Source organism: Nicotiana tomentosiformis, chromosome 7 (assembly GCF_000390325.3).
Source record: "Nicotiana tomentosiformis chromosome 7, ASM39032v3, whole genome shotgun sequence".
NCBI lineage: Eukaryota > Viridiplantae > Streptophyta > Magnoliopsida > Solanales > Solanaceae > Nicotiana > Nicotiana tomentosiformis.
The window spans coordinates 64,171,589-64,188,133 of record NC_090818.1 but is presented as its reverse complement, the minus strand read 5'-3'; the positions used below and the strand labels follow the sequence as shown (position 1 = coordinate 64,188,133).

Here is a 16,545-nt window from a genome sequence, read left to right as displayed (position 1 = left end):
TTCCCTATGAATCTCATGAGTTTGGTTCTGAAGGGATCGTTACCGTTGTCATTACCAGAACCGCTGCTGGTACCCCCGGCTCCATCGAAACCGACCTCACCCCTCGGGGTGTTGTTATCAACTCTTTAAGCCGTTTGATTTGCAGGAGAATTGGGAGGAACTGGGCCTCTTCCATTTGCGTTGTTGAAGCACCTGATAACACATGCTTCAGTTCCGTCAGGTTCTGATCCTGCCTTGAGAGATGACCCATAATGGCTTTTTGCTACTCTCTCAATATCCTTACCATTTTCGCAACGTGCTCGTCTGCTGCATCATCAGGGGTTGTCTCCCACACATGTCAGGGATAATGTCCGCCATGGACCAGAGTTTCCACGCCCCTCTCATTACGGGTGACACTGATTGAATCCTTATGTTGAGGCCGATTTTTGTATGGCTCAACGTTATGTGCGATGTTGATATCGTTAGCTATAATTTTTGATTTTCACTAAGAAACAAAGAATCAAACGAGTTAGCAACAGATGCAAGGATCAACTCAATTACGCAACCGTCTAAGCCCCACGGTGGGCACCAAACTGTTTACCCGTAAAACGGTACAATTGAATTTTTTATGTGATTTATAGACAAGCGATCTGATTTGATCCAAAAATGATAAAAAAATAAGATTAAAGACAAGACTTAGCGTAAACATCAAAGGAAATGGCAGGTCTGGCTCCGGGAGCGATACTTCCGAGGACAGAAATAACTGCAATATTAAACATAAAGTAAAGTTATATTCTTTAGCTTGAGAATTGAATTTAGCATAAGTTTTGCCTAAGATTTCCTCTGTTACAATGGTTTTGCCAAAGTTATGCCCAATACCTAGGAAGCAAGATCCTAGGATCAAGCCCTTCTTAAATAACAGTAAAGGGGACCATTGAAGAATGTGTAACGGCAGGTCATGAGTGCTAAAATTCTCTGTAATGGCTGCCTATTTAATACTAGGAAATATTCTTCATTAAATGCCATCTGGTGACAAACATTTGTCCCGCTCTCATTGATTATGCTCCCTTCGGGGTCAATCCGATACCAACTGCAGTTGTTGCTCCCGGTCTTTAGTTCTTATTCGATTTGTCTTCCGCTTGTCTCCGGTTCTACGTGTCACAAAACCATTTGATCATTTAATATAAATCAATTTTACCCTATACATATGAACTAGTAAATTTTTGTACAATGCGAGTATAACTTCAATGGTGATCCCAAAATCGAGCATACATGCACTTGTCCATCTATATGAAGGTCCAATTTCATGTAGCCAAAGTTTGATCAAATGAAAAACTAGTCTACATTCCTAATTGTTTTAGGTCCACTTCCATATTTTAGTTAGTTTTAACAATTGCTAAGATCGTGTTATATATATATATATATATATATATATATATATGTGTGTGTGTGTGTTGGATAAGATGCTTTGAACCCGAAAAGTGTAATTCATCACAAATTCCTTCTTCTACTGATCTCCTCCTATGTTTCAAGTCCTCAATTAAAGGCCTATATATATCAATTACAAATGGTTGATATTCTACTCTTCCCTCCAATCCTTGCGTTAAACGCCACATTTTCTTTCGTGAATCCCCTATGCTAATATTCTCTTATCCATTACACTCGATCCCATCAACATTAGCTAACCTCTTCTTCACTTAAGAAAAAAACACTTGGAATCATTCCACTTTCCATTTTCATTTTTCCATTAACTTTCCATATGTTTCTGTCCTTCTCCCTGATTTAGAAAAGAAGGTGAGAGGGGAAAAAAGTCGTTGTTCTAGTCATGGATTACATGGATTACTCAAAGGATATTGAAAACCAACAAAAAACTGTCATGGGTTACCCTTCAATGGCTAGACACAACGAAATTTCTCATAAACAAGCTGCAATATTCCCTTCATCATATGATAATAATAGTAATGTTCTTCATCCTCCTAGTTATATTACGCCAGCTCAAGGATATCCTAGTAATTATAACCCTAATTCATACCCTTTAGGCGCCGATGCTACATTCTATGTGAATTATTCCCAAAAGTACATGCCATTGCAAGAAGAAAACAATAGTAGGGCGTCATTTGGTCGTTATATGACTACCATGATGCTAATCTTGATTATTGGAATGATCATGTTCAGTTTAGTCATTTGGCTTTTATTTGGCACGGAGAAGCCTGAATTTCATCTAGTATCGATACAAGTTTCTAGTCTTATGATTACTAGCACCTCAATATTAGGCAATTGGCAGGTCAATGTGTCCATGAAAAATTCGAATAACGACTTAGATATAAAATTGAATACTGGAAAGACTGCCATTTTATACAAGACGAATGTTTTGGCTGAGACTCCTGTTGATCCTTTCAATTTGGCGTCCCAAAGTTCAACTATTTTATTTTCCAATTTGACAACGTCACCTGGAACTTTCTTGGATAAAGGAATTTTATTAGAAGCTACGGGGGAGAGAGATAATGGAGTTTTGAAATTTACACTGCAGATTTATTTAGGGTTTCAATATACTTCAAAGACTGAATCGAAAAATGAGAGACTGCGAATTTACTGCAATGATGTGAAAGTTCAGTTTGGGCATGGACCTCAAGATAAAGGGGAGTTGACGAAAGCTGATCCTATTGATTGTCTCATAAACTCATAAATTTTTTTGGTAAGTTTAATTTTGTGATATTCTCCTTTTAATTTTGTACAGTTTTTTTTCTTTCCTCTGGTTCTTTTGTGGGAATAGAAAAGAGTATAAACTTTATTTCACTAATGAAGCATTCCCTTTGTATTTTGGGAATTCTTTCAATACATATATATATATATATATATATATATATATATATATATATAAACCACCAATATCGTGATGGGGTTAGCCATTGACACCTAGCCGTACTTTCAAATAAGGTTTTGCAGCTTCCCAATTGCATTTATTAAAAAGTTGTTTAGCTCTTGTTTAATTTCATTTCCAGTTGAACTCATAGCACAAATATTACGCCATCAGGGTAACTCGGTAGTTTTCATAATGTTTTTGGAAAAAACTACAGAACAGATCTCCAACCTAATAAAATTATTAGGAGGATGAGTAGTTATGTATGAACTAAGATGTTTTATAATTAATGTGTAAGCTTAAGTATCATTAAAAGTCACTAGGAGAAAATAAAGGGACATTTTATATGATATTAATTTGCAAAGTTTAGTGACTTTTTTATTACAAATAATTTAATACGATATATAAGCATTGTCACATAACTTTATTTTTTGGGCTACGAATAATAATTTAGTAAAGTTAGGTGATTTGTTTTGAATGTGTTTCTTGTATACTCCTACGTAGTACTAGTATTAATTCAAATCTTTCTGATAGCAAAGGTACATTCACTTTAGGGGAATGGAGTTGCGTTTCGGACAGCTCAATGAAATAGGCTGCAACATTTGGATGGAGAAATCTTTTTTCACTGAGGATTTTGCTTGGAGTGGACTGAATGCTGATATTGCGTCACTCATGTTAAATATTGGTTCCTATTCGGGATAAATGTAACTAGTGATTATAGGCAGGTGTGAGAGTGTTGTATTCGGTACAACTCACTACATGTTTGTATACTAGTAATTTAATTTATAAAATTCTTCTGTAGTAGGGTCTCCTCAGGGGCGGATCCAGCCTATTATATGTGGGTTCCCGAGAACCCAATAGCTTTTGTATATACTCTGTATATATATTACAAAATTCACTAAATATCCATAAAAATATTTGATTGTGAACCCATTTACTTATTGTATATTTATTTAAGGTCGCTATAAGAACCCATAAACTTTAAATCCTGAATCTGTCTCTAGGTCTACTTCAAATTCAAAGCAATTCATTGATCTACAAACAAATTAGCTGACACCAGAAGTTGCCTTTACGAATTAAGGATTTATTCTTTAATCACAGAAATCTCTACAATTCATCGTTCATCAATCATCACTGTGCTACCTATTTCACAATTCGAAATATACTAAACTGTCACATTGACAATTATATTTAAGGAACGGTCAAAATTAAGAAAATAGCCGGACCTGTACGGCCCATCTATTGACCGTGAGTCAACACAATATTAGTAGTAAAAATTGTATGGGATGCCTTATTTGGTCGCCCCTTTTTAACTTGTACCTACTTTGTTTTTCTGTTTGCATCCGTATTTGTTTTTTATTAAAAGCGTTTTAGAAAGATGATTTTTTCCTTCTTTATTAAAAGACTACTTTCTCTCCAAGTATACGGCATATTGTCTCTTGTCTCTATCTCTCTCTCCTTCGCGGTTTTGATTTCCTCTTCTCTGAAATCAAACGGTTTTCGGCATTTTATTCTTGATGATTTTGCAATTGTTTCTTCCCCAACAACATTAAGTATTCACAGGTACGAGTTTAATGGTTTCTTTTGGACACTGCATTAACTTTGTATGGGATTCTAATTTTAGGATTAGTTTTTAATTTCTAGGTTTTTTGTTAATAGTAATTTTAGTTGAATTGTTTTCCTTTTTTTATTTGTGCTAAAATAGTTTCCTAGGGTTTACTTTGATTAGTGCATTAGTTCTGTAGGTTTTACTTTTACGAGTAGTGTTTTTAGGTTTTTTAAAATGTGTTTGTATTTTTAATGAAAATTCTATATATTCTTCAGTGATTTCTGGAGACGTTAAAATTTTTAAAAATTTTGAGACTTAAATAGATGATGCTGTTAAAGTATGAAGTTAAAATTTTGTTTTGTGTTTTGTATAAGTAAAGCATGTTTTGTCTACAGTTTTTGTTTTATTTTTGATGAACTTCAACAGTATTGGAGTTGAATTTTGTGTTTTGTATTTGTAAAAACTACAGCATGTTTTTGCTAATATTTTTGTTCTGTAATTGCTGAATTTCATCATTCTTAGAGCTGAAGTTTTGTTCTGTATTTCTGTGAAGTTAGAGGGCTTTTAAAATATAACTTAAGCCAAATTGTGCTGAAGTTTTTAAAGATTTATTTTGATAATGTTCTGAAGTTATTTATAACTACAGCATGTTTTGGCTGATGTTTTTGTTCTGTAATTGCTGAACTTCAGCATTCTTAGACCTGAAGTTTTGTTCTGTATTTCTCTGAAGTTAGAGGGCTTTAAAATATATCTTAAGCCAAATTGTGATGAAGTTTTTAATGATTTTTTTGAAAATATTCTGAAGTTTTGTTCTGTATTTCTCTGAAGTTTTGAAAATATATCTTATCCCACCTGTAATATTTTTGAACAGATGGCATCTGAAAAATCCAAAGCACCTAAAGATCCTAAAGCACCTAGAATACGTAACGCTCCTCCAGTCCCTGTTTATGTATCTACAAAATCAGGGGAGAGATATTCTGAGTTTCGAGATTGGTTTAACTGTCATGCTTACTGGAAGGGGAACCATGATTTGAAGGGTTTAATTACAACTTTCTTGACTCCTACATAACAGGAGAAGCTAAATAATGGTATATTTCGGTATATTATGGCTATGGAGAATTTTCATTGCAACATGAAGTTGGTTCATTGTTTGATTCTTTCTTGTGTATTCACCAATGATCGAGATTCCATTAGTTTCAAGATTTTTGACTGTGATGTGACGTTCAGCCTCGAAGACTTTCACATTATGTGCGGTTTGAGGATCACAACGCATAATATTAAAAAAATAATTAAATGAGAGAGCAAGATTTTGAAGCGCTATTTTGGGAAGTCTAAGGGTGTGACCTTGAAGGACATTCGAGATTATATGATACAGAATAAAATTAAAAAGGATGATGTGAATTTCAAACACGTATGCGAGAGTGATGAAGATGCTGTGAAGCTTATGAAAATTCTTGTTGTGGAGTCTATTTTATTCGGAAGAAAGAATGAATCAACTGTGTTGGATGAGTATGCAGCTATTGTTGAAAACGATCAGGCTTGTCCTGATTATCCTTGGGATATTGCGTCTTATGAGAAGTTTATTACCTCAATGAAATATTTTTTGGACAACCAGGATAAAAATAATCCAACTGAGAATACTGTAGGCGGATTTTCATATCCATTACGTATTTGGTTCTATGAGCGCTTCCCAGATATTCAGGACAAGTATTTAAAAGATGACGACTTATTTGATGCCCCTCAGGTTCCCTGGATGTTACGTTATATATCTTTGGGAGAGCCTAAATTTAAATAACTTCATGAAGATTACTTCAGTAATCATGGTGTAAGTTAATGTTCTTTATTTTTACTTTTTTTCTGTAGTTTTGTTAATATGTTGATGTATCAGTTTTATTTTATTTTTCATAATATACTTTTCTGTATTAAACAGAAATATCGCACATTTAGGATATTGGATATAATTCCTACCGAAGAGGAATTGAATTCAATACCTTTAATTGGACAATTACCAAGTAGTCTCATTCGTTCAAAAGTACTGAATCTGGTTCCTTCAACTGGTGAATCACTTTATAGTCAGAGTCGATTAAAAAAAACTGATCGAACTCCTATAATTGGAGAATCACCTCGTACCCAGAGTCGTTCTAACCGTTCTATAATGGTGTTTGACTATGAATTAGTCAACACAATATGTCATGTAAGTTATTTTGTTTATTTATTATAAAGTTTTTCATACTATTTTTTGCTTAATTATAGGATGTTTTATGTGATGTTTTTGTTATGTATTTTGATCTTCAGCATTGTTTTTTGAGCTGAATTTGTTTTGTATTTTGTAAAACTACAGCATGTTTTGTCTGTAGTTTTTGTTCTGTTTGTGATGAACTTTAGCATTATATGAGCTGAAGTATTGTTCTGTGTTTTGTAAAGTAAAGTATGTTTTAGTTGCAGTTTTTGTTTTGTTTTTTATGAACTTCAACATTCTTGGAGTTTTGAAGTTGTGTTCTGTATTTTTAAAACTACAGCATGTTTTGGCTGAAATTTTGTACTGTATTTGCTGAACTTTTATATTCTTAGAGCTGAAGTTTTGTTCTGTATTTGCCGAACTTCAGCATTCTTAGAGCTGAAGTTTTGTTCTGTATTTGCTGAACTTCAGCATTCTTAGTGCTGAAGTTTTATTCTATATTTGTTGAACTTCAACATTCTTAGAGCTGAAGTTTTGTTCTGTATTTGTTGAACTTCAGCATTCTTAGAGCTGATGTTTTGCTCTGTGTTTCTATTTTCCGAAATTATTATGCTATTTTTATTTCTATACTAGAGGGTAGCAAGGGAGGTTAAAAGCCATGCAAAAGAAGAAAGGTGTATGATCGCAAAAGAAGTTGTTCAAGAGTTTCGACCGGGGAGCGATCTGCTATTGTGGATGAGGTTGTGAAAAAAGTCAAGGTAAGTTTATTGATAGAGAACTCTTTTTTTCCTACTAATGTAATTTCTTTATTCAGATTAATCATTGTTAGTAATTCTTTATAGGAATATTTTGTTGAGAAGTTTGAAAAGTTGTTTAAGATTGTCGACAAATCAAAAGGAATAGATGATGGTGATGCAGATTTTGAATTGATGAACTATCGACAATATGGTAGGATGAACGACTTTTTCGAACCTCAATCGGATATTAATGCTTCTCACGATGCACTGCATAGAGTCGTAGATGAAAATGTAAGAGGTGAGGAAGCAGCTCTTGAAGGCTACGTTCAAGTATTAGAGGAAGTTCAATGTGTTGAACACCAAGTTGAAGCGGAATGTTCTAGTGTTGATAAACTGAGCAAAATTGATGGATATGATGAAAATTTATTAACCGAGAATATAGGAAGCAAGAAAGATGCAGAAAATGAAGTTATCGGTACTGAAGAACATGTACCGACCTGTGCTTTGGGTAGTCCTATTGCAAAAGACAATGTATTTGCGGATGCAAATCATGAAAGTGTTGGTACTTAAGAACATACATCGAATGATGTGGTTACTCCTATTGGGAAAGGCAATGCGTTTACGGAAGCATTAGCTATTTGCCAAGAACTTTTACATGCAGAGACACAGGAAGTTGTCACTACAGGTATACTTTCTTTTCTTTTTTGTGCTTTTTGATGATTATTCAGAAAGAGTCAATGCAACCGAAAAAGAAATTGGTGAGCTCATTCGACTATATGAAAAAAGAGAAATACATCTATTCACACTTGTTGGCTCACACATAGGTGTCAAGTGTATTTATTATATTTTCAAAATTTAGTCAGTATTATTATTATTTTTTTTTTGCATGAAGATATAGGCACATATGAGGTAATGCAAGTGGATCCGTTGGTATGCACATACCATCTGTGTTGCAATACTTAGATCAGGTAGTTATTTACTGCAATTCGATTACAAGGTTTTTTTTTTGCCTAATGTATGTTGTCACACCCCTGTTTTCACTTCACTAACCCTCTTAAAATTAATAAAAAAAGATTTTGTAAAGCTCAAAAGGGTTTTCAATTTGAAAGTGACAAAAATATTGCGTTTCGAAGGTTTTCAGAGTTGCCACCTGACATTTGGTTTCGGTATGCCATGTCACCATTTTTAAAATAATAATTTTCCTTCACACATTTGACTCTTAAACCAGTTTGCACCAGAAATTCTAGATAAGTGGTTCATTTGACTCGGGGAGAAGGTATTAGGCATTCCCCGAGTCCCGTGAAAATCACGGTTGCGTACCCGATCTAATTGGCTTTTAAAATATTCAAATATAGTAAAAAATACTTAAAGGAAAATAAACACAAAAAAGGCTCGAAGCTGTCCCCACCTAATAAGAGAAAAAGAAAAGAAAAATCCTAAACTAACCTATACTATGACTTCTCCACAATGCTCGTCAAGGCCTTTAAAATATTTACAAAGTTCTTCGGGGCATTCCCCGGATAAATTTAACTAAGGGGGAGACCTCTCACCTCAAAAGAAACTAAAATACAAACGATCTAAAGATTTGCCTACCCAAATGTGGTCGGCCTAATCATGCTCCTAGCGGACAAATATAATAAAAGTAAAATAAATAAAACTAAAAGAAATAAAATTAATTTCATGCTCATTCCCTTTTAAACTTCTTATCTCATGCATTTGACCAAGCCCAATCCTAAAACATGAGAACTATTAATTACTAATGGGCTTTGGTCATTCTCCACTCCTACGGCCCCACAGCCATTCAAGCGAATGCTAACCAAATAGAATCGTGCAATCCACACGAACATAAAAATAGACATCCAAAGGATATATATACAAGATAGCAGAGGAAAACAAATAACAGTAAAAGAAATAAGTGTCGGATACGAATATTATAAGAGCCGTTACTGTCCCTTTGATAATCCAATAATCTCACAACCTATTCTTTTCAGAAATAATCTCAATTTTGGGATTAATCGTGTACTTTCTACAGCAGCAAAGTAGTCACAAAATAAGCATCCAATACATACCGGCTTGAGCATCCATTTCAGGCATTTCACATGCTTTAAGGGACATTTATTTAAACGAACAAATCAAAATCAAGCAAACAGTTAACATGAGCATGGACTAGGTTTTCAATAAATGAATCCTCGAGCTTCCATGAATAAGCACAAGATTTCCCCTTTTATTCTCTCAAAAAAATGACTGAACTTTGTTCACATTTTTAGAGTTTCATGATCAACTCAGTTGCACGTAGAGGACACTTTTTATGAAGAAACAAATACTAACAAGACAACCAGGAAAGTTATCAATCAACAGAACCTTTTAATGCTAACTGTTCACATGAGAATTGATGGTTACAACTTGGTATTTCAACAAAATTCAAAGGAAAGTCCTGATTGTGTTAAGGAAATTAGTATATCTGTCCACGACTAGAATTAATCAACGACACGATTTGATACTAACAGAGGTAATTGAACGAGCTTAAGCAAATATCTTTAGTCAAATCTCCACTTAACAAACACAGACATGCATGAAAATCACCAACAAATGCGTGATCGATTCACGCCCACACTAGCAACCAAGAAACAATAAACAAAATGCAGTGATAGATTAATGACGTATTTAACAGTAGCGCGACGGTCAAGTTTCTGCCATATGATCTCAAGGAATTCCCAGAAAACTACGATATTCAACTTACACTTGAACTCTAAATGTTTCCACCTTATATCAATTACTTGCATATAATCGCTACAAAAATAAAGGACACCAAACACCCTTATAACGAGAGAAAATTTATATTAAAAAACCAACAGCAAACTCAAATTCAGTTTTCATGCTCAAACTATTAAGTTCAAAACCGAACAAACAAGGCAGACTCATGAATAACACAAGAAACGAATTCTATCAATTTGATCAAAGCACGAATGAGAGCACCAGGTTTTAAGCTTCAACCAACAATACGATATCTAATCAACTTGATCTTTCATATCAAAACTAGCCATATTTGAGCAAAACCAAACCACAAAACACATAGAAATCTAATTACGACCTCGCAAAACTCAAACGACATGGTTCTGAATTAATCCCCTCTAAGTCATATCTCCAATACTTGTGAAACTAATTAAACCTTGGCTCTTATCATATTAAGATCAACACCATATAAAATAAGTGAGAATCAAGAAATGGACCTGAATGAGAGTTCTTAATTAATTCTGCTCGGAATCACTTCAAGTGAGTACAACAATGAAAAGTCGAGATGAACATCAATACTACTGCAAGAACCGCGAACCGCTGAACTCAACCTCAACGAACCTCGGGCAGAAACTCGAATCGGCACGGGAAACTTGAAACCAAATACGACCTCAAACAAACTCCATAATTTGAAAACGAAATCCGAAATTAAAAATGATGAGACAGAAGTGTTTTTGTATTTTTTCATTTTTCTGGAATTCAAACTAAACTTAGAAAACTCTCCAAATTGAATAGAACCCTAGAACTTTTCTTATCTCTTTCCTCCAAAGTTTTCTGTCCAAAACATTCCCCCCGAAATTCTGAAAAATAACCCCAATATATAGGGGGTCTCGAACCTTCTCCCTTTTCCCCAAAGCAATCTCGAAAACCCCCTCAAAAGTCCAAAAATCTCCTTATTTTCGGTAAAAATCTGGGCAAATGGAGGGGTATGATTAATTTTCATTAATCATATCCTACCCTTCGTCCATCATCTACCGTTAAAAGAGATTCACATGTGAGAGAAAACAAACGCGGATGAGAAAGAGGAAGGGAATATTCGGCTACCAAAATCAGTTATTTGTCAGGCCACGTGGAAGGGGGATGAGAGGAGGGACCACATGATGATTTTGGGGTGAAGTCGCCTAAGTTTTGGGCAGGCAGAGGGTGGAGGAAGAGGGGGAGGGGCGCCGTTTGGGGATGGGATCTTTAGGTTTAGGATTAGGGTTTGGAGAATAAGTTATATTTTATTTGGGGTGGGGAATTAATGTGGGTCGTTGGATGAGAAGTGATGAAGGGATAGGATTAAGAAGGGAGATGGGGCGGGTAGCAGATGGGTCAGCGGGTCGGCGGATTGGGCTCAGGGGATAGGGGATGTTGGGCTGCTGAGTTGAAGGGTATTGCGCTTAGATTTTGGTATTTTAGATTAAGAAAAAGAGAAAGGTCAGTCCTAGTTTACTTCAATATAAAATAAAATATCACAAAGTAATAATAATTACTCCCAATTAAAATATTAGTACTTCAAAATAGTAATTTTTCTTATATTAGATGAAACCATAGTATGATGAATAACATTATAAAACTAACCTTTTTGTTTTTTTAGTTTTTCTTTTTAATTTTTAAATACTAAGATAACAAAATTAAAGTAGTAAAATACTATTATGAAATAATTAAAAATCTATGGAGATTAAGACGAGCCCTAATAAATATGTATAAAATGTTAAAACAGCTAGAAAACGCGATTGGTCAAAAATTACGTGCTTACAGCTGCCCCTCTTTGCTCGAAAACTCGAAGAATTTTTTAGCAAAGACTTATGTAAGCAACGTAATTGATTTTTGACCCAACACTTATTCAAAGAAAATAAAGATGGACAAAATATTGTGACCGATCCCTGGTATCTGAGTTGCCTACATATCCTTGGCTATAAAAGAATCAGACCACGTGTAGTTTAGAAGTAAAAAAGAGTGGATAAGGATACCGAGGTGGAGAGTCGAGTGAAGTGCCGTCGAGATTCCGGTCCGCGGTTCCTGTCATTACATCAAAAAAATAAAATATCAAATAAAAATTACAATAAAAACTACAAAATCCTATTTATTGTTCTGTCTTGAATCTTCTACAGTCTTGTGGTGCATCTCGAACTGTTGACTTGCATTCTTGAGGCGAGCCTCTGCTACTTCTAACTTGAATTGACCCTATTCTTCAGGTGGGCTCCTGCTGCTGATTGGAATTTAAATTTAACTCTGAAACGTATCCCCTCATTCTCCAGGTGGGCGTATGCTAGTGACTTGAAACTTAAAATAACTCTGAAATAAATTCCCTCGTTCTCCATGTGGGCGCCTGCTACCGACTTGAAACTTGAAATAAGTCTGAATGAATTCCCTCGTTCTCCAGGTGGGCGTCTGCTTTTGACTTAAAAATTGAAATAACTCTGAATGAATTCCCTCTTTATTTAGGTGGGCGCCTGCTACTGACTAGAAAATTGAAATAACTCTGAAATGAATTCTCTCGTTCTCTAGGTGGGCGCCTGCTGCTGACTTGAAACTTGAAATAACTCTGAAATGAATTCTCCCGTTCTCCAGGTGGGCGCCTGCTACTGACTTAAAAATTAAAATAACTCTGAAATGAATTTCCTCGTTCTCCAGGTGGGCGCCTGCTGCTGACTTGAAACTTGAAATAACTCTAAAATGAATTCCCCCGTTCTCCAGGTAGGCACCTGCAATCACAACAAAATAGACAAAACAAAGAAATTTTCTGCCCCAGTTTGTACCAGGAACATTTGTGAGTGTTAGTTGAATCCCATTTTTTAGGAGGGTCCTGAAAACTTAAAATCAGATCCCATTATCTAGGAGGGTCCTGAGAACTTAAAAACTAATCCCATTATTCAGGAGGATCCTAAAAACATAAAACTTAAATCCCATTATCCAGGAGGGTCCTGAGAACTTGAAAACTAATCCCATTATCCAGAAGGGTCCTGAGAACTTAAAACCTATTCCCATTATCCAGGAGGGTCCTAGGAACTTAAAACCTAATCCCATTATCCAGGAGGGTCCTGAAAATATAAAACTTAAATCCCATTATCCAGGAGGGTCCTGAGAACTTGAAAACTAATCCCATTATTTAGGAAGGTCCTGAGAACTTAAAACCTATTCCCATTATCCAGGAGGGTCCTGAGAACTTAAAACCTATTCCCATTATCTAGGAGGGTCCTGAGAACTTAAAACCTATTCCCATTATCTAGGAGGGTCCTGAGAACATAAAACTTAAATCCCATTATCCAGGAGGGTCTTGAGAACTTGAAAACTAATCCCATTATCCAGGAGGGTCCTGAGAACTTAAAACCTATTCCCATTACCCAGGAGGGTCCTGAGAACTAGAAATGAACTTACCTGAGCCATGCTCTCTTCCTGGAGGATCCCTACAAACAGAACAGAATTCCTTGCCCCTGAACCATACTTTCCTCATGGAGGATCCACGTGAATGACCAAATTTCCTGCCCCTGTTTTAATCAAAGGAAATTTTGTGAGTTTGAAAATGTGGTGGTTAGTTTGTGGCATCATTGTTGAAGGTGTCCGCTTCTTCCACTACCGTGTTTCATTCTGATTAGCTGCTTCGGGCTAACAGTGAATTGCTTGACCTCCTAGTCAAACCTTGACCACAAAAACCTCTAAATGACCCGAATTACTTACACTCACTTGTTGTTAGCATTTCATTCTGACAATTGTTGAACCTTTGCATTTCCTCAAAATTCAAGATTCACTTGATCACCTGAACTTTAGTCACCACCACATTTCTCCTTCCAAATCATGTCACTTGCGATGTGTTTTTGGCCTAACTTTGCCTTGTGCAATCAAGAAGTCGGTAGTAGGCTTTGAAGTCCTTTATGGCTTGTTTAACAAAGACTAACTTGAAAGAGACTCAGAAAAACAGACCCAAAAGAAAACAAAGCGAGGTGACTTTGAGAATTAGGAATAAAAAGGAAAATCTTGAACAAAGATGATATTTGAAGAAGAACGGAAAAGAGATTTATCTGAGTGAAGAAGTTGGCTCCAATGATCATGACATGCATTTCGGATTGATCAGCCTAACCCATCCAACCAATCACATTTTCACTTCATGTCATGTCTTCATACTTCAAAAACTGGGCTTTCAATGATCCAACTTTTCTGTAAAGTCACCAACCTCTTTCGACTTGTAGTGCCTCGAAGGGTTTTCCCCAACAAGCCTCTCTCATTTATTCATCTCTCAACTCACCGCCACCTTACGGTTCCCGTGAGGGTTTTCACCAATAAGACTCTCATTTTAAATTTTTCCTCAGCTCACCATCGCCTTACGATTCCCGTGAGGGTTTTCACCAATAAGTCTCCCTCATTTTCTTTATTTTCCTTGTGCCCAATAAACAAAGTGTTACCCATGATGGAAATCATACCTCTATCTCTCTTGACTTGGCATCCTCAAAGATTGATCGGAAGGTCTTTCTTTAGACCGTAGTATAGGCTTTTGCAAAGGGTTAGAAAGAAAAGGTGGTATAAGGCTCAACATGACTTAAGATGAAAGGGTTCAAAATTATAACTTTTGGAATCAGACCTTTTGCAAAACTAAAACTTCTGCCCCATTTTTTTTGAGTTTGGGGAATTTTGAATTTTTATTTGATGGGACCGAACCTCATAGTAAGGCTGCCTACGTATCCTTAAAAGGAATCCGGTCTAACGTAGTTCCAAACTAAAAGTTGTTTTGTTTTTGTCGCTTTTTTTCTCTTTTTCCTTTTTCTCCTTTTTTCTTTTCTTTTCTTTTTTTACTTTTTTTTCTCTTTTTTTTTTCTATTTCCTAACTCTACTTCTGATTCCAAAAGAGGGGTATGAAAGAAAACAAATAGGGCTCAAAAGGGGTAACAAAGGATAAAAGTGCTTGGGTAGCAGAATAAAATGCCTTCGCCATTCCAACTTTGAACATGCCAAGTACAAAATGTGATTGAAGGTAAGCAAAGAAATCATACATAGTACCTCTTGACTGCATCAGAATTGATAGCCATATCTACACATTTGCCTTCTATGTCTGTTAAATACAAGGCACCATTGGGCAATACCTTTGTCATAATGAACGGCCCCTGCCAGTTTGGGGTAAACTTGCCTTTAGCTTCAGCCTGATGTGGAAGGATGCGTTTCAATACCAGCTGACCCACTTCAAATTTCCGAGGACGTACCTTCTTGTTGTATGATCTTTCCATTCTTTTCTGATACAATTGACCATGACATACTGTTGCCAATCATTTTTCATCAATCAAACTCAACTGCTATAGCCGGGTTTTGACCCACTCATCATCATCAATTTCAGCTTTTGCAATGATCTGAAGGGATGGAATCTCAACTTCCGCAGGTATGACTGCCTCAGTTCCATACACTAGCAAATAAGGAGTTGCACCTACTGAAGTGCGAACAGTAGTGCGATAACCCAGTAAAGCGAAAGGCAACTTTTCATGCCATTGCCTAGAACTTTGCACTATCTTGCGAAGTATCTTCTTTATGTTCTTGTTAGCAGCCTCAAAAGTTCTGTTTGCCTTAGGACGATACAGGAACAAAATCTACCACTGCCTTCTTGGTCACAGACTTGAAAGTTACATCTTCGACCCACTTGGTAAAGTAATCAATGGCCACCAGAATAAACCTATGCCCGTTTGACGCTGCCGGCTCAATTGGTCCAATGACATCCACACCCCAAGCAACAAAGGGCCAAGGTGCAGACATTGTGTGCAATTCAGATGGCGGGGAATGAATCAAATCACCGTGTACCTGGCATTGATGACACTTACGAACAAAGCTGATGCAATCTCGCTCCATGGTGAGTCAATAATAACTTGCTCGAAGTATCTTCTTTGTCAAGACATACCCGTTCATATGTGGCCCGAAAACTCCAGAATGCACTTCGGTCATGAGAGTTGAAGCTTCTTTAGCATCTATGCACCTCAATAGTCCTAAGTCTAGAGTCCTCTTGTACAAGATTCCCCCGCTTAAGAAAAATCCACTAACCAGATGTCGAATGGTTTTCTTTTGATCACCTGTGGCATGTACCGGATATACCCCCGACTTGATGTATTCCTTAATATCATGGAACCAAGGTTCACCATCAAGTTCCTCTTCAACCACATTACAATAGGCATGCTGATCACGGACTTGGATATGCAGAGGGTCGACGTAAGTCTTATCCAGATCGTGTAACATTGACGCCAGAGTAGCCAAGGCGTTGGCAATCTCGTTATGAATCATGGGAATATATCTGAATTCTATCGACCAGAACTATTGACAAAGATCATGCAGACACTGTCAATACTGTATGAGCTTTAAGTCCCGAGTTTCCCATGCTCCCTGAATCTGGTGAACCAACAAATCTGAATCTCCTAGAACCAGTATTTCCTGGACTCCCATGTCTACAGCTAACCTCAAACCCAGAATGCATGCTTCATACTCAACCATGTTA

The 16,545-nt window shown here is 36.2% G+C and overlaps 1 protein-coding gene and 1 long non-coding RNA gene across 2 annotated transcripts; one reads left to right on the top strand and one right to left on the bottom strand.

The window, feature by feature from the left end:
* Window positions 1-1,449: 1,449 nt before the first annotated feature.
* On the top strand, window positions 1,450-3,754 carry LOC104118138 (uncharacterized). Its single transcript, XR_011409767.1, has 2 exons — window positions 1,450-2,674; window positions 3,379-3,754. It is a non-coding gene; the product is annotated as an uncharacterized lncRNA (long non-coding RNA).
* Window positions 3,755-13,308: 9,554 nt separating this feature from the next.
* Window positions 13,309-16,541, bottom strand: LOC138895696 (uncharacterized). The gene is made up of 6 exons (XM_070180416.1): window positions 16,449-16,541; window positions 16,098-16,364; window positions 15,383-15,628; window positions 15,075-15,304; window positions 13,461-13,570; window positions 13,309-13,319 (listed from the first exon to the last, which is right to left on the bottom strand). The coding sequence occupies exons 1-6, from the start codon at window positions 16,539-16,541 to the stop codon at window positions 13,309-13,311; spliced, it is 957 nt and encodes a 318-aa protein (XP_070036517.1).
* Between the last annotated feature and the right edge of the window lie 4 nt (window positions 16,542-16,545).

Excerpts from the sequence above, each read along its gene's own strand:
- LOC138895696 (XM_070180416.1), bottom strand. The coding sequence starts at position 16,541 with ATGGTTGAGTATGAAGCATGCATTCTGGGTTTGAGGTTAGCTGTAGAC. Across the intron at positions 16,365-16,448 it reads TAGGAGATTCAGATTTGTTG|TTCTGGTCGATAGAATTCAG; the intron begins GTTCACCAGATT and ends CTTTGTCAATAG. Across the intron at positions 13,571-15,074 it reads AATTCTGATGCAGTCAAGAG|GGGCAGGAAATTTGGTCATT; the intron begins GTACTATGTATG and ends TGATTAAAACAG.